Here is a 23,652-nt window from a genome sequence, read left to right as displayed (position 1 = left end):
TAGGAAGGGAGGCGAAGTAGGAGGGACAAACGGGCCAGCATCCTTGTAAGAAGTTTAGTGCGTGCTCGGCGAGAAAATTTCGGTAAAATGGCGGCAACACGTAGCGTAGCGGCCGCAATCTTTTTGGGCTCCCAACGCCATCTCGTTACAAAACAATTACTAAGAATTTTGGAATTGCTGTATTTTTCACTTATAGTGATATATAATAGTATTTAATTTCGGTAGTATTTCCAAAACTATTGTTAAGAATATTAAATTCCACTCTTTTTACCTCTCCGAGGGGACTTTGTACCCTAGGAGGGGTTATACAACCACCTTGTCTGTCTGTCTGTCAGGCCTGCGAACGCGTTCGCATTTTCGGGGCAAAGGGTAATCGCTGCGTACGCAGTTTCTTAGAATTAGGGAAAAGTTTTTTTCTAAAAGGGCCGGTTTTGGTTGTCATTGGGTGTAGTATAAATATTTTCAAGATTGCGTTAGAACCGGGGCGGATTCGAACCCGAGCCCTCCTGCACGTCAGGTGAGCATTCTACCACAGAACCACCGATACACATCACTAAAAATTATAAACTCTTCCAAGGAGAGGTATATTTTGGCTTGCCAACTTGTTATTTTTGTTTCCTTGTTCACTCCCGTCTCGTATTCTCACTCTCTCTCTCTCCCTTCTCTGCGAATAGACTGTCTCCCCCGTTGTCACTCCCCAAGTAGCCGGTACCGCGAAACTGGAATTTGTCAAGAGCGTCGCCGAAAAAATCGCATTTCTTTAAACTAATGATTAAGCATTTAAAAAAAACCCCATTATATCGAAACATGTATAATGTACATGTTTCCGACGTCAGGAATCCAGTGGGGGTTTTAGATTTCGCCTAGAACCAATAGTTTTAGAGATAGAAAAATAACAAGAAATGCATGTTAAAAAAGGTTCTCAGTCGAAATTTCGGGGCTTACGATTACAGCATAGGCCAAAACCAGGCGATCCGGAAAAGATTGCGTTGTAGAACGGGGGGTTTGTAGAAGGCAGGAGTCGAGGGTAAGAATAAACAGTAAACTTATCAGTTTACTTTAATATCCCATATAAAATATATTGTAAACAATTACTATAATTGAATTTATTGACAAAATTACAAACGTGCCAAACAACGCGAAGCACACTTTTATGTCCCGCCTTTAGGGTCAAAATGTAGCTTGAGCATCTTGTTTTGATTTCGACGCTAGCGACATCTGTTGAAAAAAGAGCTACAGTGTTTACTATTCAATAACATATCCTATGCTTATCTTTTAGTTCGCAGTTTCCACCAATAATATCCTACCCTAAAGCTGCGTTGCCAGACGTACGATAATTATCGTACACATCGATAGTTTCGATATAATGTTTAAGACGTACGATATTTTCAAAGGCGTAATATATAGTACGTATTTTTCGATAATCCAGCTCACGCGTACGATAAGTAGGGTCATTTTATTAATTGGCTGAAAACCAGTTTTGAATTGCGATTTTGAATCGGTCGAACTTTAAGTGTTATTAAAACAAGTTGGCAAGCCAAAATATACCTCTCCTTGGAAGAGTTTTTAATTTTCAGTGAAGCGCAACTGTATCCGTGGTTCTGCGGTAGAACGCTCACCTGTCGTGCAAGAGGGCTCGGGTTCGAATCCCGGCCGATAAAAAATTATACTACACCCAATGACCAAAAGAAGGCGCTTTTGGAAAAACCTTTTCCCTGATTCTAAGAAACTGCGTACGCAGTGATTACCCTTTGCACCGAAAATGCGAACGTGTTCGCAGGCCTGACAGACAGACCCACAGACAGACACGGTGCTTGTAATAACCTTCCAGGGTACAAAGTCCCCTCGGAGAGGTAAAAATTTATTTCACAAGTTTAACGTCACTATTTTACACAATTTAAATCTACCGCCAGCTTTCAGGCATACGATAATATTTTCTGGTACCGATAATTTTTTGGCTGTGGTACGATAATTTTAGTTTCAGTAACTGGCAACGCTGCCTTAAAGTTCCCTCATTTCAAGGTAGAGTGCACCTCCTGGTCACAACGTTTGAGGTCGTCAGTTTCGTTATGTAAATTTCAGCTAATTTCACTAAACCATCTGCCACGTGTGACATTCATGAATTTCAAAAGAAAGAAAGGCATAGCCCACTAAGCCTAAGCCCAACAAGTAAAAATAATTTGTAAATGGTGTTCCATTCAATAAATTTGTTGCCTCTATTGATCTTTTAGAACCACACATGTTTCCAATATTTTCTATCAAAGATTTTTGATTCAGTTATGTGCACTTTTAGGTATTTACATGTCAACTAAACTAAAAATCAGCAATTAAGATGTCATTAGTATGGAAGTATTTTTCCAGTGTAGAAAAATAAAAAGATAATTGCGAGTTATGTGGGAAGGAGTTTGAAACTGGTGGCGGAACCAGCATTTTGAAACAATTTGTAACGTTAATTAATATTTGGCATCTCCCCTAAAATATGGCTACCTTTTAAATTTATGAACGTCCCCTTTTCAATTGGCGACATGGCTCTACCCCTCTGGTTTTACCCAATATCCGTTTTCGGCTCTCTGGAATTGCCCAACTCGTGCCGATAGCTACCGCAGTGCGCGAAGTAATTTCCCTCCATGGAAGCACGTTTTAAAACCCCGTAGACAGTTCCTCTCGACTATTGTCCAGAAGGATTAAAAAGCCGGACACACGTGGGAGAGGGATTATTCGAGTAGAGACTCCGTATCCTGATGAGAGCACCCGTTCCAACGATGAAGCTGAAACCTGCGACGACAAAGTAAACCGCGGGTTGCGACGACCCTCCTTTTTGAACGCCTCAAGAACTTTGTTTTTATCGCGAACTAAAATTATGTTCCGCGCAGTACGCCGTGTCACCCTGTGCACAAAATTATTCGGCCAAGTCGTCGCGCGAGGCAAGACTTCTTCAAATCTTCGTTGAACCCTGGATAGTATTAATATCTTCAGGAAGCTTAAGTATAAAAACTTTATTACGTTGGGTAACCAGAGAGCCAAATCAAACCCCTTGTTTTACTATATTATGTTTTTGTGCGCCATAAACCTTGTTCTTAAAATAAACTTATTTGATCGATTTTAGTCAGCTGTGATTATATTATTAAATATTATTAATTCTAATGTTGACACTTTTAATCTTAATTACTAAATAATCCCCTAGACAAAACGAACCAAGTACCTTAATTAACCATCTCATTTAAAAAGTGTCACAAACTCTTAGATAGGAAGCATCCTCAAGTATTAAAAACAGAAGAAATGAATCCACCGACAACAATATTTGAGGCATTTTGCGATCTTGTTGCCGTACATTGGCGGCTCCAGCCTCCAGCCTCCAGTCTCCGAGAGACCGGAGTCTTCTAGTCGCGATGGAGACCTGAAGACTGGAGGCCCAACCTTCCACTGGAAACCGGAGACTGGAGGCCCAACCTTCCACTGGAAACCGGAGACTGGAGGCCCAACCTTCCACTGGAAACCGGAGACTGGAGGTCCAACCTTCCACTGGAAACCGGAGACTGGAGGCCCAACCTTCCACTGGAAACCGGAGACTGGAGGCCCAACCTTCCACTGGAAACCGGAGACTGGAGGCCCAACCTTCCACTGGAAACCGGAGGCCCAACCTTCCACTGGAAACCGGAGGCCCAACCTTCCACTGGAAACCGGAGGCCCAACCTTCCACTGGAAACCGGAGGCCCAACCTTCCACTGGAAACCGGAGGCCCAACCTTCCACTGGAAACCGGAGGCCCAACCTTCCACTGGAAACCGGAGGCCCAACCTTCCACTGGAAACCGGAGGCCCAACCTTCCACTGGAAACCGGAGGCCCAACCTTCCACTGGAAACCGGAGGCCCAACCTTCCACTGGAAACCGAAGGCCCAACCTTCCACTGGAAACCGGAGGCCCAACCTTCCACTGGAAACCGGAGGCCCAACCTTCCACTGGAAACCGGAGGCCCAACCTTCCACTGGAAACCGGAGGCCCAACCTTCCACTGGAAACCGGAGGCCCAACCTTCCACTGGAAACCGGAGGCCCAACCTTCCACTGGAAACCGGAGGCCCAACCTTCCACTGGAAACCGGAGGCCCAACCTTCCACTGGAAACCGGAGGCCCAACCTTCCACTGGAAACCGGAGGCCCAACCTTCCACTGGAAACCGGAGGCCCAACCTTCCACTGGAAACCGGAGGCCCAACCTTCCACTGGAAACCGGAGGCCCAACCTTCCACTGGAAACCGGAGGCCCAACCTTCCACTGGAAACCGGAGGCCCAACCTTCCACTGGAAACCGGAGGCCCAACCTTCCACTGGAAACCGGAGGCCCAACCTTCCACTGGAAACCGGAGGCCCAACCTTCCACTGGAAACCGGAGGCCCAACCTTCCACTGGAAACCGGAGGCCCAACGTTCCACTGGAAACCGGAGACTGGAGGCCCAACCTTCCACTGGAAACCGGAGACTGGAGGCCCAACCTTCCACTGGAAACCGGAGACTGGAGGCCCAACCTTCCACTGGAAACCGGAGACTGGAGGCCCAACCTTCCACTGGAAACCGGAGACTGGAGGCCCAACCTTCCACTGGAAACCGGAGACTGGAGGCCCAACCTTCCACTGGAAACCGGAGACTGGAGGCCCAACCTTCCACTGGAAACCGGAGACTGGAGGCCCAACCTTCCACTGGAAACCGGAGACTGGAGGCCCAACCTTCCACTGGAGACTAGAGGACCGGGGACTGGATACCCAAAGTGTTGCCTACCTATGTTTGTTGTAGCCGGTTATATTTAACTGTTTTAAAATTAATGCTTTTCCTAAAAAAATACATGATTTGAAAAGATAATTCTTTACATCCGTCGTAAAAAATGAACGCTTTAAATTATTTTGTAAGACAGTGACTCTATAAGTTACCATCCCGAAACACCGTAAGAGGATTCCTCGCCAACAACCCTATTTGGACCAAACAAATGCGGTTATAGGGACCAATTAAGAGACGGTTGCGTGCTTACTTGATGAAACTGGCCACAAACGGTGAGACATGGGTGGAGCGTTGGGGACTGACCGCAGATTCGACCTACACTCGCTAGAGACGGTGTTCTCCCACTTGTCCTCCATCGATCAGGGCTGAAGTCTTCTCGGCGCCTTGCTTCCTGGAGGACATACTGGTAGACCATCTCTGCGAGACGACGAGAAAGCTCAGAACAACGAGTTGGCGTCCGAACAACGAGTTGGCGTACGAGTAATGGTTGGCTCATGCTGTTTCCTTAAGATGAATTACCGCTTCCAGAGTTCAGCCCTCCTCCCGGGACGAACCCGGCACCACCGAAACCAGGTTGGTAGGTCATCAGCAGCAACTGGTAAGCCCCTGATACGAAAATAATTGAAGGAAGATTATCTGAGCATGACTCGAGGAAGGGAACCCTTGACCAGGATACTCAGGACTTTTTAAAACCCATAATTCCAGTTTTGTTGTCCAGCGCTGTTGTACCATCTAAAACTCGGTACATTATCTCGTTGTTGACTGCGAGTGACTTGAATAACACCCAGAAGGGCGACTGACACAAACTCAAATGCCCTCACCAAATTATCAGATTTCCTATACAAGTGCTTTAAGGCATCTTTCCAGAGAAACTTTGCAGTTTTTTTTTATTCAAGGAAGAAAGGGCTGATTGAGTCTGAGAAGACCGCGAGCCCGGCGAAACACCATCTGATTAATCAGGCGAGATATGTGTAACGGCCACGCCAACGGGGGATACGTGGGGACAGGGGTGGGGACACCCGTGGCGGAAGTATTCCGACCACCCGTTGGGGAATTGGTAGTCGTCCTCACACGACCATCCACAAACTCTACCTCCCGGACGCCTGGGATTACAGGAGTGAGCCACTACTCCCGGCAAACTTTGCAGTTGTAATGGACCTTTTCATTTAGTTTCTCCTTTTAAAGAATAAATGTTCTTACGTCGTCTGTCATGACCTTTATACCTAAGAAATTTTAACATTTTTTATTTACAAAACGTTTAGCGGAAATATGAAATGCAAGATAAATGTTTAAAAATATTGAACTTTAACCTTTTAACTTTAAATATAAAAGAACGATGTTAACTATTATGAACACCACAACAATCGTAGGAGTTGCACCTATAGAAAGCAATGATTTGGACGTGTATTGTTGTGTTTGCGGTTGGAGGAGTGTGGGCTGCTGAGAGTTTTCCAGGTGAGGTTTTCAGTAACTTTGGAATTTAAATCATTTAAATCGATAGTGGTAAAAAATAAAAAAATCAATTTAATAACTCATTGTAATTGTTAGTTTCAGCGGGGGTAAGCGAGTTAATGTACAACTTGCATCATGAGCCAGAAGAAACTCGGCCGAGTAACAATGCGAAGCTCATCAAAGTAATTTAATCTTAATTATAGTAGAACTTATATAATAAACAGTGAATTTAAAAAAATAAATACACAGGAAGATCCTGCTCCTTGGTTACCGTTGAAGGTGTGCTGCTGGAGCGCCCCTTTCTGGCCAATGCTACCTCCTCCGAAGTTTCCCACCTTTCCGCCATTCAAACCCATGCCAGCCATCGCTAAACCTTTCGTTCCTTCGGTCTCTCTTCCCACTTGGGCTCCGTTGAAGACAGGAGTGGTCCAGTTTCCAACTTTAGATTTGCCGCAACTGACTCTGAGGTTGCCAACGTACCCACCGTTCAAACCTTTGCCTATGATCAATTACTCGACTTGGACTCAAGGACTCCCAACACTGGCTCCTTGGAATACTGTGTCATTGAACTATTCTTGGCCGGTTACGACCTATCCCCCGTTTAAGCCAGTACCTCTGAGCCCAGTCTTTCAATTGCCACACTATCCTCCTCTCAAATATGATTCAGTCCCACTTACTCGAAAACCAGAAGTTGGGACATTTAACGTAAATAACATCGGGCCTCAAGGTGACGCTGAGGAATACAATAATTGGGTACTTAATTATTATAACTAACGCCATTAATCATAGTTACTAGTTTACTAATCCTCTTTATAGAGTAAAATCCAAGGAGTCAACGAAGATATTCCGTATGTTATAATCAACGTAACTTCTTTGGTCGTGAATGGCAACGACCACAAATCCGTGAACATGGAGGTTCCAAGTCTGTCGAGTTCGAGCACCCAACTCTTCGACGTCGGAAATACGGAAACGTTCAATAACGTCACGATCGTGGTCCTCAATAACTGCGAGAAAGCCAAGTCTGATGTGCAATGCACCGAAAAGAGCGCTTTCAATTACGTTCCTTCAAAGAACCAGGACGAAGTTGGTAATGGTGTGGATGACGGCGAAATAACAGAGCTACTGTCAGCGTTACTCCAGCAGGTTTCTTTACTTAGCAACGAAAACTTGTACTTGTTAAGTAAGTCAAACCTGTGTTTTCGTGTTAAGGAAATGGTATTTATAATTGTCTATTTTAAAGGCAATGATCAACACAGCGTCTCAACTTTAAATAAAGATAGCCTGGCCACTGTCATCAGTACCCTGAAGCCCGATGGCATATCCGGGGTTGCTAGTAACTTACCCATTGATCTCTTTCAAATGTTTGGAATGCCTGCGGTTAAAGAATTGACCAAGAAAGCGCTTCCATGCACTCCTGGTAAGGGTAGCTCCAAGGAACCTGTACACGCGACTTCTGTGGGGAAACAGAACGCCTTTGAAGGAAGACAGCAATCAGGTGCAGTGTCACCCCCTAAGACTGACGATTTCGAAGGTGGTTCTTCAACGCAGGCGCCTAACCCCGCCAGTAGTGGCAGTGATTCTGCGGCGAGTCAGGTCACTATTCCCGGAAGTGTCGGAGTTGAAGACTCCAGACCGAGTGCGTCAACTGTGGAGCCGTCTTTACCGGAAACGACCACTAATTCAAATGCGACAAAAAATTAGTCGCTTGTATAATAACTTTACTTGGGCTTATTTATTGAAATATTTAATTTAATTTGACCATCCTGATTGGATATTTTACTGTTATTATTATAAAGAACTGTTTTTAAATAAAACACACGAATTGTTTACGAATATTTCTTAGTCAAATTTAAATTCTATAAATATCCCAAATAATCCTACGAACTTTGGGGGAAATGGCACCTTTCGGTTTTTCGGGTGACCACATTTCAGGTGGTCTAAAGACCTTGGGCGAAAATCATGGTTTTTGGCCTATCCGTCATTGTGAGCGCATGCAGGAAAACTCGTTAAGGCGAGCAATCACTAACAAGGAGACGACCCGAGGTGTAACACACCAATTTTGTTTAAACTCGGGTGTTCGGTAGATTTTCATGTAACATGGAACACCCTAAAGGGAAATGTCTCCATAGGCACCTGTTTTGCCATGGCAACCAAAAATGTTTTTGACAACACAAAATGGAAATTTTCCCATTGAAAGTAACATAAGAATCTGACCAATTTTTAGGGTACCCCCTTTGAAAATGCTAAAAATAGAAAATAAAAATGAGAAAATAATGAAAAAGTTCGAAGTTCATTACAATCTTTACAGGGGTACCCTTACATTTGGTCAGATTCCTGTGTTATATTCAATAGGAAAATTTCCATTTTGTATTGTCAAAACCATTTTTGGTTGCCATGGCAAAACGGTTGCCTATGGAGACATTTCCCTTTAGGGTGTTTCAGGTTACATAAAGGTCTACCAAACCCCCGAGTTTGAACCAAATCAGTGCGTTACACCTCGGGGCGTCTCCTTGTAAGCTGCACAATTTCTTGTTACAGGCGCTTCTTTTCTCAGCTGTGATGTCAATTCTCGTTCACTAGAATTATCTTGCTTATTGCAACCAATGAAAAATTCCTGGTTTTTAAGAATAACAAATAGCAAATAGTTTAGACTCTGGCGTCGGTTACGTTTTCGTACAGGTGATCGTATTTGATATGTACGTTTTTTAGTTTCAAAAGTAGTCGAGGGTGGTTTTGGCTTGGATTAAAAACGTCTTTAGTAAATTTTATATAGGTGGGTTGGCGGAGTGGTTAGCGGTTTCGCCTCGCAGCAAGAAGTTATAGGATTAAATAGTTGTTTTTTTTTCGAAAATCCGTTGCACCCAAAGAATTAAATAGCTATAACTTCGGCAGTGGCGTAGCGAGGGTTTGTGGTGCCCTGGGAAAATCTCTTGAATGGCGCCCTTTTGCTATAAAAATACCTAAAATGTAACTTTGTTCCCTGATCAAAAGGTCGCGAAAGCGACATAGCCGACGTTTTTATAAGCGCGCAATTTTTAAAACTATCGAGTGTTTATTTTTCATTTTCAAATTACAAAAAGTTATCTTTTTGCTAAACAAAAAAAAACGAATTTCGTTAAGTTAGCTAAAAATAGTGGATTTTCGTTCGCAACAACTTGATGAATTTCCACAAGGTTGAAACGTTGTTGTTATTGACTTTCGCTATGAAATATAATTTTCTGACAAATATTATTATCTAGCTACTATGTTGGTTGCGTTAACGTCTCAATTAAATTTTAAAAATGTGGGCCAAGAAGATAATTTGAATTTCAGTCAAATTTGACCAACGTTAGTGGGGTGTCGCTAGTTACGCCACCTGAGGTCACTGAATATAAGATAAAATTTTTCGCTGAAATAAACCAATGCGGAATTTGGTCTCGAATCAAAACATAGTTTTGACTCAATTGGAACAACTGTGCCTAGTTCCAATCAGCACTATGCTATCGATCGAAAGATTAGGTATTTCCTACTTTTAAGCAGTGGCGTTACCAGTGCCCCTAAACTTATGGTTGTCTGTGCAACTGTGTTTTCTATTATGCGCCCCGTCCCGAACCAAATTCCTTGCTGCGCTACTGCTCTAAAGCCTTATTGCGACTTTGTCCATCGGAATGTGAGTTCCCAAGTTGAAAAGTTCCACAACACCTCCCCTCCCCACCGAGCTGAATTTTAAATTTAAATTATCAAATCATGATTAAAATGATTAGATAATGACAAAATTTTTAATCATTTAATATACATCTGTTAATAATGGATCGTAACAGGTGTAGTTATATATTTTAAATATGAATTACCAAAGTTTTAACAATAAAGAACTAAGTTTAATACTCAAAAGATAAATTTGCCATACACTTCGTTAGTAGAGAAGGACTAAAACTTAACGCTTTTTTCCAAGATGGCCGCCAAGATGGCCGCCATAACCCCCCCATCCCCCCAAAATATTTTCCAAAAACAAAATTTTTGTCCTTGGAAAAAATTCAACATAATATTTTAATTTCAATCTCAGATTTCACCTTGAAGATGATCCTTGACCTCGACGCCTGACACCTGTCCACAACCACTAAGCCTCGGTCTATACCCCCAACAAGTTTGGTCACGATCGGACAAGGTCGAACCGAGATATCGGCGGTAATATGTGACCCCACCAAATACTTATGTTAATTTACTTTTGGTGTCATTTTTTTCGTTTTTTCGTTTTTTAGCCGTTTAAAATGCTAATTAGTTATTTGCGAGATGGGGAAACGAATTCGCGACCTTCGCTTTATACCCTTGGCGGTTTTTGGCCCCACCCAAAATACTTTAAACAGCTAATAAACGAGTCTAAACTTGCGATAATAACTATTTCTATAAATAATAATTGTTTTTACATTTAAAAGTCAAAGGATATGTGTAAGCGTAAGACGTCTCAAAAATCGAGCTCTTTAAAGGTTAAGAAAATGAAGTTATTTATGGGGAAACCAGAAATTAAATGCAAATCGCCTACCGAGAATCCTTGTTATTATAATGAGACATGTCGCAAACACGCTTTTAATTTCTTTGATAATTTAAACTTTAGTGTTAAATGCTGGATTTGTCAAGAACAATATCTTGACAAGACAATTTTTAAGCAACACTTAATGGATCACTTATCGAGTAGTTATAAAAATCAAATTCGTATTGATGTTTGCGATTGTCTTCATTCAAAGAAACCAGAATATACAACCAAAGAAGAAATATTAGACGATCAAATTATTGATTATTTGAACGAGTTTAACGTAAAACATCAAGAATGGTTAAACGAGTTTGTTAATGGTACTGGAACTCCAAAGAAAATTCATCGTAAAAAAAAAGACAACTGGTATTAAGTCCGAAGAAACTTTAAATTCAACAATGAAATCAAATGTTGTATTTCCACCGGACTTTGTCATGCCATCTGATGAGCAGATGGAAGCTATTATTTTTTTTCAAGAATATTGTAAAAATAATCAAATTTTAACTCTTAATCAAGTTGAAACACCCATCGAGGTTTTGGAAAATCTTGAACAAACTTGTCAAATGATTGAAAATATGTGAATAAAGCTGATTTTCTAATAAATATATTGTTTTTATTTTTCCTACGTAAAAATAGATATTTTAACTTTTTCATGTTAAGGTTTAGCGTGGTAGATCGGTAGCGTTGCAGGACGTTATTCAAACAGTCTCAAGTTCAAATCCCAATCCTTTCGATCTATCACGCTAGATCTTTTATTAGTATAAAACGAGATGTCGCCCAACTGAAACTGTCATTATAAAGATGTCAAGTTTCGTAGTATTTCTACCTTCGAACGCATCACCCGATATTTACCCGGAAAATACGCCTTCTAATACGCCTTCTAAATACGGCTAATTTTATAATTTTTCGAAACGATTTAAACAGAGTTGAGAATAGTCGACGACAAAAACGTGATATTGATTTCCACAATTACGAACATGGTAAAAATAATAAACTAAATATTGTAGACAAATTCCATTGTCGAATTCCAACTGGTGTGTACCACACTATTGATGATATTTTATTAGCAATGAAACAATCATTGCCACATCAGAGTTGGGCTAAATTCGAGTTTAATTTTAATTCAGATTCGACAGTTTCAGTTAAAGGTTTGGGTGGAAACAGTTTTTTAACCTTTCCAATAGATAACCCCAAACTCGGGCGAATGTTAGGTTTTTCAAACAATCAAATTGAAAGACCTCTTTTTAACGAAATAGGTATGTACCCCGCAGATCTCAACCACGGAATATCCGGAATTTATGTCTATACAAATATTATACAACCTATAATAACAGGACACACTAATACCCCCCTGCTGAGAATTATCAAATTAACCGAAAATAAAAATCGAGCACAGGTTGAAAGATTTCATTTTTTAGACTATTTTCCAGTTCTTTACGATCAAATACAGACTATAGAAATTTCTTTAAGGTCGGATTACGGTGAACTCCTACCATATAAAACAGGCAAGACTATTATTAAATTAATATTTAAAAGACTGGATGCTTAGTCTAAAGTACACTTAAAACAAGCTCATCATGGAAAGATACTATCATCATTATGTACAAACAGGACGCGGATATAACATCTTTCGAGGAAGTCAATATCAGACTGGTCGTGGATTTGGGTCAATTTTTAAAAGTTTAGCAAGATTCGTAACACCTCTTTTTCGACCCGTAGCTAAATCACTCGGTATTCAAGGGTTGGTTATGGGGAAGAGAATTATGGACGATGTTGTTGCGGGTCAAAATTTTAAGGAGTCGTTAAAAAAAAATAGTAAAATTGCTGGAACAAATCTTTTTCTAAATAGTCTCGGTGATACCATATTAAATACACAGAAAGGCTCTGGAGCTCGAAGAGTAAAGAAGCGCAAATCAAAATTACGCAATAAGCAAAGAAAACGCAAGAGAACAAAAACCGATTTTCTTGACTAAAGCATTATGCCTCAATTTGAATCTATGTGTTCAGAGTTAGAGCTTTTTAACGAACCCCTGATTAATGGCAATATTGAGGGGAATAAATTTGTAGACTATTTCCCTATAGCTCCCTTGTCTAATGCTACACAGATTGATTTTTCTATCCCCGGGGGGGATTATTATATTGACAAACTTGATGCTTAAAATTCGAATTCGGGTTAAAAAAGAACAAAACGGTGTTTTAATAGATATTCCAGCAGCCGAAAAAAAAGTATCACTATGTAATCTTCCATTGCATTCTATTTTTAGCCAAATAGACGTGTTTATGAATGAGACTTTAGTACAATCTAGCAACAACTGCTACCCATATTTAGCATATTTAGCAACAGTTTTAAATTTTGATAAAGGCGCCAAACAATCTTACAAAACCGCCGAGGGCTATTACGAAGACGGGTTTTGCGACCCAACGCTAGCGTTTGACGATGTTCATAAAGATATGAAAAACAATGGAATATTAAAAAGAAGTAAAGATATTGCGGGATCGAAACTTTGTGAATATATGGGAAGACTTCATGTAGACTCTTGTAAAATAGACAAATTTCTTTTAAACAAAGTGAATTTAAGAATTCGACTCTTGAAAAATTCCGAGGAATTTATAATTATTTCACAAGAAGATGTTAATATCAAATATAGATTGATTATCGAAGAAGCGGTTCTTACTGCTAAACATATTCTCGTAAATCCAGATCTCCAGCTGGCACATAATGCGATATTACACAAACAGAGGGCTTTGTACGATCTAACACAAACTGTTGTTAAAACTCTAACAATTTCAGCAGGCGCGAGCGATTTCGTGAAGTCAAATATTTTTTTAGGTAAAATTCCAAATCGTGTAATAATCGGAATGGTAAATAATTCAGCTTACAATGGTTCTAGTCGAGAAAATCCCTTTCAATTTAACCATAATAATCTCTCGTTCTTACAACTTTCATTAGACGACCAGAATATACCAGAAACTGCTCTAACTCCAGATTTTAATAAAAACCTTTACACTAGGTCATATTATTCACTATTCTCGGCAATGGATTTAATTGGAAATAACTCTGGTAATTGTATTGATTACGAAAATTATAAAAACGGTAATACATTATTCGCGTTTGATTTAACTTACGATTCCTCGGCAAACTCTAACAATCTCTCAATTCAACGAAATGGTAGTTTACGGATGGTAATGAAGTTTTCTTCCCCCTTAACTAATATTCAAAACATAATTATTATTGGAGAATACGAAAACCGATTTGTCATTAACCAAGAGCGTCAAGTTACGTATATTACGGAATAAAATCAATTAACGAGGGCAAAGATTGGTTAGTTGTTTCGCGAAATCGTAGTGGTAAAGATGTCTCGAACTCACAGTCTCTCACCTAAACAAGAAGTAACGGTGCTAGGTTATGTCAATCCATCCATCAAAATTTACCGACTAGACACTTGCGCCGAATTTGAACTGAATTTGGAAGCCTGGCAATCTCTATTCACATTCGAAAAGGAAATAACTGATTTTTTTTAAGACCAAGTTGCTAGTTTTCACACCTGGCTACCTCTTGAAGGTTCTAAGATAAAAATCGACTGTTTCAAGGGACAAAAGGAAAAACTCGTGGATGTACGAGCTTGCGCAAGAGGAAAAAACCATTTGTATCATCTTTTTTATTCAACAAATTATGGTTTTAATCTCAACGAAGCAGGGTGGAAAAGATTAAAACATTGTAAACACACAATCGATCAGGAGATTAATTTAATTTTGTCGGCAAAAAATATTATGCGTGACATAATTGTACATGAGCTCACGGATAAAATGTTTGAAATTACCGAAAATTGTGAGAATCCGCATTGTAAATCTTCGATTGCTCATGATGTCTCTTGTAAACTAGGATTTAGCACAAATTTTGAAGACCGAGTGGAAAATATGATATTAATAGCTATCCCCCAATTAAACTACGATCATATTGTTGTAAGATTCCAAAAGGAATTTGGTCTTGATCCCTTAATAGTAGAAAGTCAATTATATTTTGATATTGTTCAAAATGTGTCAAACTTAAAATGTGATTTAATTTATTAAAATAAAAACTTTTACTATAATCTGTTTTTATTATTTCTATTCACACATTTAAAAATGGTGTTGTCAAAAACAGACAAACAATTAAGTAAAGTTTATTACGATGTTGAAAGCCCATACAGTTATTCTGACAGTGTTACTTTAAGAAAAAAATTTCCCAAAATTTCGGAAAAAGAAATTAAAAATTTTCTCAGTAAACAACCAACCTACACACAACACAGAGCTAGGAGGTTAAATTTTAAACGTACCAAATTATATGTAACGACGATTGATGAGACATTTATGGCCGATTTATTAGACCTCCCTATTTTACAAACTTTTAATAAAAATTACCGCTATACGTTATTAGTTCAGGATATATTAAGCAAATTCGTTTTTATTCTGCCAATTAAAAATAAAACCTCGAGCGAGATTGTGAAGGCCTTTAGAGAGATTTTCAAAAAACGGGTACCCCTTAATTTATGTACCGACGCAGGGACAGAATTTCGAAACGCCCCATTTCGCGCTCTCTTAAAACGTTATAACATCCACCATTACCTCACGTACTCTGAGAAAAAGGCTTCTATGGTTGAGAGATTCGTTCGCACGGTAAAATCTAAAATTTTTAAAATAATTACCAAGACCGGCGATTTACACTATCTTAATAAACTACCATTAATTGCAAAATCTTATAACGCTCGAAAACATTCAACAACGGGAATCGCCCCTAAAGATGTCAATAAAAACAATGAATCGGCAATTTGGGAAAAAAACTATGGCAACCTTAGTATGATTGGAAAGCCAACTTTAAAAATTGGGGATAAAGTTCGATTAGCCGTTGCAAAAACAACATTTGATAAAGCATACAAGGGAACGTTTACAGCCGAAATATTTGAAATTCATAGAGTAATTACGAGAGATCCCTGTATGTATATTGTGAAAGATTTGACCGGCAATATAATTAAAGGAGCTTTTTACGCTCAAGAAATAGTTAAAATTCAAGTGTAGAGCGCTAAAGTCTTTATTCAACATTTTGTTATCCATGGGTAAAGTACACATTCTCCTGGGTCTCGCGATTGTAATATTTGGCGTGAGCACAACAATAGTATCAACCGCGATGAAATTTAAAAAAAGAAGTCCCGAATACAGCTTAGATATTGGAGTTTGCGACAAAGCCTACGATTTAGGAAGAGACACGTACCTTGTAAAATGTAACGAAACTTTCGACGTGCGACATTTTAAAAAAGAAGACGGGAGTTTGAAACCATCTATCAGAGGAATCAACTTAACAAAAGATCAATATGAGAAATTATGCATTTTGACAGTAACGTGAAAGATGAACACTAATCAAATCCAAGCTATACTTAAGTGTGACCCCCGCTCGAGAGATAAATTTATCGGAGTGTTTCCCGCTAATAGATTACCAAAAGTTCCAATTAAAAAAAATCATATTGTTTCGTAATCAACACCGATCCTGATACGCTTCCAGGGTCTCATTGGACGGCTGTTTACAAATCGGGCGACATTCTGGACTTTTTTTGTTCTCTAGGAAGATCACATCGTGACTATGGATTTTTCCTAGAACGATATAGCAAGCGTATTCGACACAATACTCATAAATTTCAATCAAATAAAAGCCAAAACTGCGGACCACATGTAATTTATTTTATAACCTCGAGATGTGTGGGGATTTCTTACAGTAAAATAATTAACGAATTGTATAATTTCGATTTAAAAAGAAATGATAGTTTAGCGTTGTTGAATATATGTATTCATTTGATGAAAGAGTGGAAACGAAATAAATCGATTTGTTTAAAATAAAAAAATGTTTATTTATTTCACACATAATTATTTTTACACATTTTTATTATTCTTGCCAACGAGAAGGAGGGCGGGTCTGTCTTTTAGGCCTTGGCGATTTTTTAGGGGATGGTAATTTTAATTTTTTTTGCGGCGATATTGGAACGCCACCAACAGAATCCTCCTCCAAAGATAGCTCTCGATCCCAATCATCTTCCTTGCTTAATTGACTTCCAATATCGGTATTTTCTAAGTATTCTTCAAATATTTCATTTTCTCGATTTAATCGTTTATGCATTCTATCATCAGTAATTATCTGTTGTTGCTTAACAATCGGCGTAGATGCTTTCCTCTTCCAAGATTCTACATTTTTTAAGAGACTCGGGAATTTTCTACTCTGCTCGTTTTCTCTCTCGCTGAGATATTCTTTCATTTTGCGTGTCATAGTATTTAAACGCAGCTCTGCAGCGTCGCCAGCGTTAACTCCCTCGGGCGTTTTGAAGGGTGAATAAATTTGCGAGGCGAACGGGGAATTTAATGATCCAACAGGTCCGGGGGCTTGAAAGTTTGTAATTTCAACTTTAGGTACCGGTATCGCTTTTCTCATTTCCCGGGCCTCGCTCAGTATTTTTAGAAATTCTCGTAATTTAGAGCGGCTGTTTAAATTAGAAGTTAATATATTTTGCAACTCATTATCTAACAAGTTATAATATGTTTCCTGGGGAGAAACAAGCTGTTTATTTTCTTGAGATATTTGTCCGACACTCGAAGCTGGAACTAAAATCATTTTTTTCATTTTATCTTTTATTGAATAAATTGGCAATTAAAGGAACAATAGAGCCTAATAATGCCGGTATGAAGAATCCCGTACCTTTCTGAATTATTAGAGCACGCTTCTTTTTTTGCGAAATTTTCGGACTGGCTAAGAACCGTATTGTTTTTTTATATTTAGATAATTGTTTTTTTTTGGCTTTAGATAATATAATTCCACCCCCTTTCAAGTTTTTGCAAACGGTCTGTAAGGCTTTTAATTGCGTTGGAGAACTGTTAGCTAATAAATTTTTACGTATCCCTCCTTTAGATTTATACAATAAATTTAAATATGGATAGTGTGTTTTAAACCTGTCAGAGGGATTTGCAATAGGAGTAGTTTTTTTACGTACTGTCTTTTTTGGTGTCATTTTCTTTAATGAACTTGAAAATAATATAGTAAATTATTTATTATTGGAAAAAACTACCATTTGTGGTCCGATTTGATTAAATGTGTACGATCTTAATCGTAAGATATCTGGAGTAGTGACAGATGTGTCTATAAATAGTGAATTGTAAGGTTCTCTAGTAGCCATATCGTAGGCCATTTTAATTATTTTTGTATTATTTGGAGATATTTGATTGGCCAGATATTGAATTTGACTTAGATCTCGAGGAGATTTAAACAGATTTAGATATGACATATTAAGAGAGATTAAACGAGATTGTTTGCCTCGAGGAAATAGTGTTTGTGAGATTAATACGACTGAAATTTCATAATGATGACTGTCTACGGTAACCAATTTCGCAATTTGATCATTTTTGTAAAGATCTTCTGCTAAGTCGTCAATAATAAGTAAAGAATTTCTATTTGATTCCCAGAACTCGCTGTCCATTGGAGGAAGTCCTTGAATAAACTCTATATCGGTTAAAAACTGAGATAAATCGTGGTAACCTGATTGCCAAACCGAATAACAATAAATAATTTTAATAGGAGGTTTATCAATTAATTCATTCCTCCATCTAATTAGTGAGTTCGTCCATGCTGACTTGCCCGACATGGTAGGTCCTGACACCATCATTCGAAACGGTGAACGAAATTTTATATAAGACATTACTGTTTAAACAAAGACAACATACTACGTATTTTGTTAGTAAATTGACTGTTTTATAGAATATATGAAAAAATAAACAAACACATTTTTAAATTTAAAAAATTATTTTATTAAAGATTAATGTTTCTTATCAAAACCATTCCTTCACCAGTTATATAAAGTTTCAAAATAACATACAAAAATAACATTTTTGAATAAAAAATAAATCATAATATCTCCTTCACCAAAAAATAATTAATTCCCGTTTTTTAGTAAAAATTCTATTTTGGAAGTTAAAAGTTTAAATCTTAGGTTATTTAAAAATAAAGTATTTACTCGATTTTCGGAAGATATTTCATTTACGATAACTATGTGGTTAAATGACACCTGTTTTGCAAGTTTTTTTGTTACATGTTTTTTAGATTTATAATTAAAAGACAACTTTATTTTACAATTCGCCATTTTCACATTCTAAATAACCATAGGGGACACTAGAAATATTATCTTGTAGCACACGTTTACAAAAAGTCTTTTTGAAAGTTTTACTTAAGTTGCCAACACGTAAAAGCATTTTGTACTTATCTTTTATTACGTTAAAGGGAATTTTCACCTTAAACTCGGTATTTGGCACAAAAATCATTTGTTTGAAGGCGTCGAAATGTATGATTTCTGAATTTTCCCTGGTAAGAGTTATTCCTTTAAGTTTTATAATTGTCCGATTATTTTCAAGTTTATAGCTGTAGCTTTTTGGTCCAGTTGATACGAATTTTGTGATATATGAATTCGGAGTCTCGCACGTAAGTTCACCTAAATTACCACCAAGGGGGGGTAGCCACTCGTGTGGTTTATGTGTAAATTTTATTCCGTCAGTGTCATAATAAATTACACGCTTTCCCAACCTATTAATTATCTTATGCAGATGAATACGCCCGTATCTGGTGACAAAAGAAGCCACAATAACATTACCTTTGCGAAATGTTGGGGCTAGCTCACTTTTTTTTATAGCTTACCATGGCAACATCGTTGTTGATTAAATGAAAGTCTGTTAATTTATTTGATGTGTCTGCTATAATCTCGGTTAATTGGGAGTATCTATGTATAATTTTAGTTGATGATTTGTCCATTCTTAACGCCATTCTGCCATATAACGAATTTTGCGCCAATTTCGCGGAAGTTCTTAAGGATGGGTTATCAACAATTTCCTCAGGCTCTAACCTTACTCCATCAGCTTCGTATATCGCGTCTAAATACTCTTTTTGCTCTTGATATGTTTTAATATTCGGTGGAAATCCTGAATTTTTAACTTTTGCTCTAAAAAAAATGTCAATATATGGTTTGAAAAAATTGGTTGTAATACTATAGTGGTATACTTCGAAAATTTCTAACAGTTTGTAGTTACATTCTTTTATTGAGTAGTAGATTTCCACCGAAGGTAAAACTACCGTTATAGCGCGTTCGTCAATACTGTGGGTACATTTGTAATCATTATTTATTACACAACTTCTGCATAAAGGATAATAAAGTTTTTTATTAAATCGGTATGGAAGAACGGGTAAGTAGAGGTCTCTGGGGGGGAGGATTCGACAACTAATTATTCCAAAATACGCGTCCGGTGTATAATCAAAGTTGTGTGTGATAACTTTAACATTTTTACAACCATACTCCATTTTTTGTAAGCAATACGCATATAGACTACAAAAATCAAAATATCGGATTTGTTCTCCAAGTAAGGGTTCAATTTGATGGTACAGCTTAATTGTTTCTACACGCCCTCCAACTAGCGAATCTCTAGGGTTAATTTTAGGAATAATTTTAATTGTATTAAAAAATACTTTCGCCTCGGCATTTTTTCTCAACAAGTCTAATATCTCACATTCAAAAATTTGAATATATGTGTGGTTTGGTAAATTTTGTTCAATAAATTCTTTTCGATCTAATTCTCTTTCTCTAATTTCTTTGAATGTTTTTCCGACAATTGAATTAAAGCTCGTGCCAGAAAAATGTTTTGGACAACCGTGCCAGAAATCACCCATTACATCAATTACTATGGGTGGATTTTCACAGTAGCCATCTACAAAATACGGACCTACAGCCTGTTCCCCAGCCGCGGATCTGACAGTTTGCAAAATTAAATTATTTTCCTTCTCGTACCAAGATAAATATTTTAATGCAATCTCGCTTTGATTCTGTCTACTTGCCAAACCGATAGCAGGTATAGTACATAGTGTATATGGTTCTAAAAACTTGTCGATAAATACATTATTAAGTGCCCCAGAAAGAGAAATACCCCCATAATTACTGATATCAATTTCAATTAGTTCTTTATATAAGATGCGAAATTTCTGCATAGCTAAGCGTAATAAATTACAATCTAAAAGACAATAAGCTCTGGATTCTGATTTAATACAATAGACCGGTTCGAGCTGTTTGTGTGAATACCAATTTTTAAATTCTCGGTATTCAAATTCTTTCATTTTATGGGGTTCAAAGTATTTTTCGTCCGGAATTTTACCTGAATAGTTCAAAGTGTCTTTCGTCCAAAAAATATAGGGAAAATATCCTTTAGATTGAGGCAAAGAAAACATTTTAGGAAAATGTCTTAAAGGAGCACTAACATAGTTCAAAGAATCTACAAAACGAATGTCTACCCCTTTAATATAAATAGTAAGTATCTTGGCTCCATCGTAAATAACCTCGGGAATGACATGATTAATTAATTTAGAAATAATAAACATTCCGTCGAAAGATCTTAGATTATGGGCCTTTACGATGAGGTTGGTAAATTTCGGCCTAATTGTTTTTCTCTTCCGTTTCCCATCCGTAAATAAAATAGTTTCATGTTGAAACAAAAAATTGACGAAGTTATTTACACAGTATTGTCCTTCAAAAACCGTGGTTTCCACAGGCTGATTTAAAATTTCACTTTGGGCCACTAGCAGAACGGGTTTATGTATATTATTCTCGATTATAGTTTCAATATCGAAATATACATAGGATCGTGGTTCTTTTTTAAATGTCGACTGTTTAACATAATGTTGGTTTGGCGGATGATCGATTTTACAAGACTCGCAAGCTGTTTCACATTTGTGAGTTTTTGAAGTTTCAAATTGAACACAGCATTTTTCGCATCTGTGGAAAAGCTTGCAAGTTTCATTTTTCAGGTGAAAACTATAACATTCCCCTTGTTTTAAATATCTATTACAAAGTTTACAACGAATTAAAGGAATTTCTAAAATTTCGTGAAATTCTAGACCTAAACACCTTTTACATTTTATATTTGAAGCAGAAAAACAGTGGTGTTTGTTTCTACGAGCTGTAGAATAAAAAAAAAATTCACAGTCTAAGCATGAAGCTACACCGCCCCAAATGGAATGTAGATTTTTAGCTAAATGAACGTGCGTGCCAATTTTTACAAGTAGAATTTTATTTTCGGCAGGGGGAAAACCCTTGAAATAAATTTGAAAATTTTCCGTGGCGTTAAATATTATTATCTGATACTTTGGGGCTAAATATGATTGAAATTTGGCTATATCACCAATTTCTACACCTCCTTGAGCAATTCCTACATCATCGTGTAATTTCTTAGCGGCTTCAGTTTGTAATTTACTACGAAAGTATGTTAAGGTTCGATATTCTTTAAGAACACTTGTTAATGGAAGTTTTTTCTTTTTGTACTCGGCAATTTCACAAAGTTTTATTCCGACTATGAGGCCTCTCGCCACGCATAAATTATCGATGTTGTTGATATAGTAAAAATTGGCTTTAGTTTTCAAAAAAGCATCAAGATCGATAATATCTCTATTTTTTAGAGCTAAAAATTTTTTTCCCATTTTCTGTGGGGATTTCAAAAGAATTATACTAAATTTAATTTCTCCATCTAGTAAGAAATCTTTTTTCGATTGAGCAACGCGAGCTATATGGTTAAATATTCGAGAAACAGTTAACTGATCAATTTTAATAAATTTAATGTTAATTGGATGTTCTAAATTTTCCGATTGAATTGCAAATCTGAGGAAATCGAAACCGGGTGCTTGTTGTCTTACGTATTTGATAATTTTGGACAAAATCTTTTCAAATACTGTAAAAAATAAATGTGTGGGGATTTCGTTTAAGTCTATTAGCTCTAGGTCAATATCCAATTGTTTACATTTCCACTTTTTTGAATTTCTAGGGCTTAATTTTTTAATTTTATAAAACTTTTTATAATTAAAACTGTTTAAAGATGAAAAGTCTAATTGAGAGTCCGAATCGTAATCACTGGAGTCATCCATGTTCTAATTTCGTTTCCAGGTCTAAAATGTTATTCTAATTACTATTACGAATAATTAATTAATGAGTTTAACTTGCCTTCGTGGGTGGAACAACAATTTTTCCTTCCGTCTGCTCAATTAATTTTTTCAGCCTGTTTGTTGAGTTTATGATTCGAATAACATCCATGGATAGGGTGTTAGCTAAGAATTTCACCCTTTTATAATCACCCTTCCATATCTCATCTTGGGGAAGATGTTTGATGTTTTTATATGAATATATCTGGATATCTAGATATACCCCCTTGTCGCTCGCTTTTTTTCTCGGAGTTTTAGTTTCGTAAGACACTCCACCTTTCTTGACTTTCACTGATTGTTCGATTCCAACTTCTTCGATGTTTGACATGCGACGAACCTCTTGAATATAGTCCCCATCCGATTCGTCCGACTCTAATAACATCTCCTCTTCGGGCCTATCAAAAACTGAAACTACCTGACTCGCGGAGATTTGACTATTACTTGTGGAAGCCATTTTAACCTGTTATGATTCAATAGTAAAATTTTGCCCTTTTATACCAAATGTATTTTTCATTAATTTTTTTCAAAATATAAAACCTTGAATATTAAAGTGATTAATACTACAAGGATAGAACCTAGTTATAATTTATCAGTATGTAAACGGTATTTAAAATTGTTTGTGAATAACAATTTAAATATGTAGACATGTATAAAAATATAAAATTATTAATTATTTTTTTTGAAGGACTTTATATTTAATTTCGTGACAAAAAAGACAACGCCCTAAGAGTTTTAATATTTTTTGCTTTAAAAATCGATTATAGATGTAAGAATTTTGGTAATTACAGGGTTAGATGTTTTAAAATTCTATGGTAAGAAATATATTTCTGCGAGGTATAAAATTTAAACGAAGGGATAAAATTATATTTCTGCAGGGTGTATTTGAAAAAAAATTGTCTTTTGACTTGAT

At 37.3% G+C, this 23,652-nt stretch overlaps 2 protein-coding genes across 2 annotated transcripts in view; both read left to right on the top strand.

Annotated features, from left to right (window-relative positions):
* LOC149959509 (uncharacterized) overlaps positions 1–23,652 on the top strand; it is a 337,839-nt gene that overhangs the window by 107,166 nt on the left and 207,021 nt on the right. The window lies entirely within an intron of this gene.
* On the top strand, positions 6,159–7,920 carry LOC149959519 (uncharacterized). The gene is made up of 5 exons (XM_090165265.1): positions 6,159–6,222; positions 6,316–6,401; positions 6,469–6,972; positions 7,036–7,399; positions 7,460–7,920. The coding sequence occupies exons 1-5, from the start codon at positions 6,159–6,161 to the stop codon at positions 7,918–7,920; spliced, it is 1,479 nt and encodes a 492-aa protein (XP_090021391.1).

The sequence above is a fragment of the Leiobunum rupestre genome, chromosome 2 (genome assembly GCF_980474605.1).
Source record: "Leiobunum rupestre chromosome 2, qqLeiRupe1.1.hap1, whole genome shotgun sequence".
NCBI lineage: Eukaryota > Metazoa > Arthropoda > Arachnida > Opiliones > Sclerosomatidae > Leiobunum > Leiobunum rupestre.
This window is presented reverse-complemented; position numbering and strand designations above follow the sequence as displayed.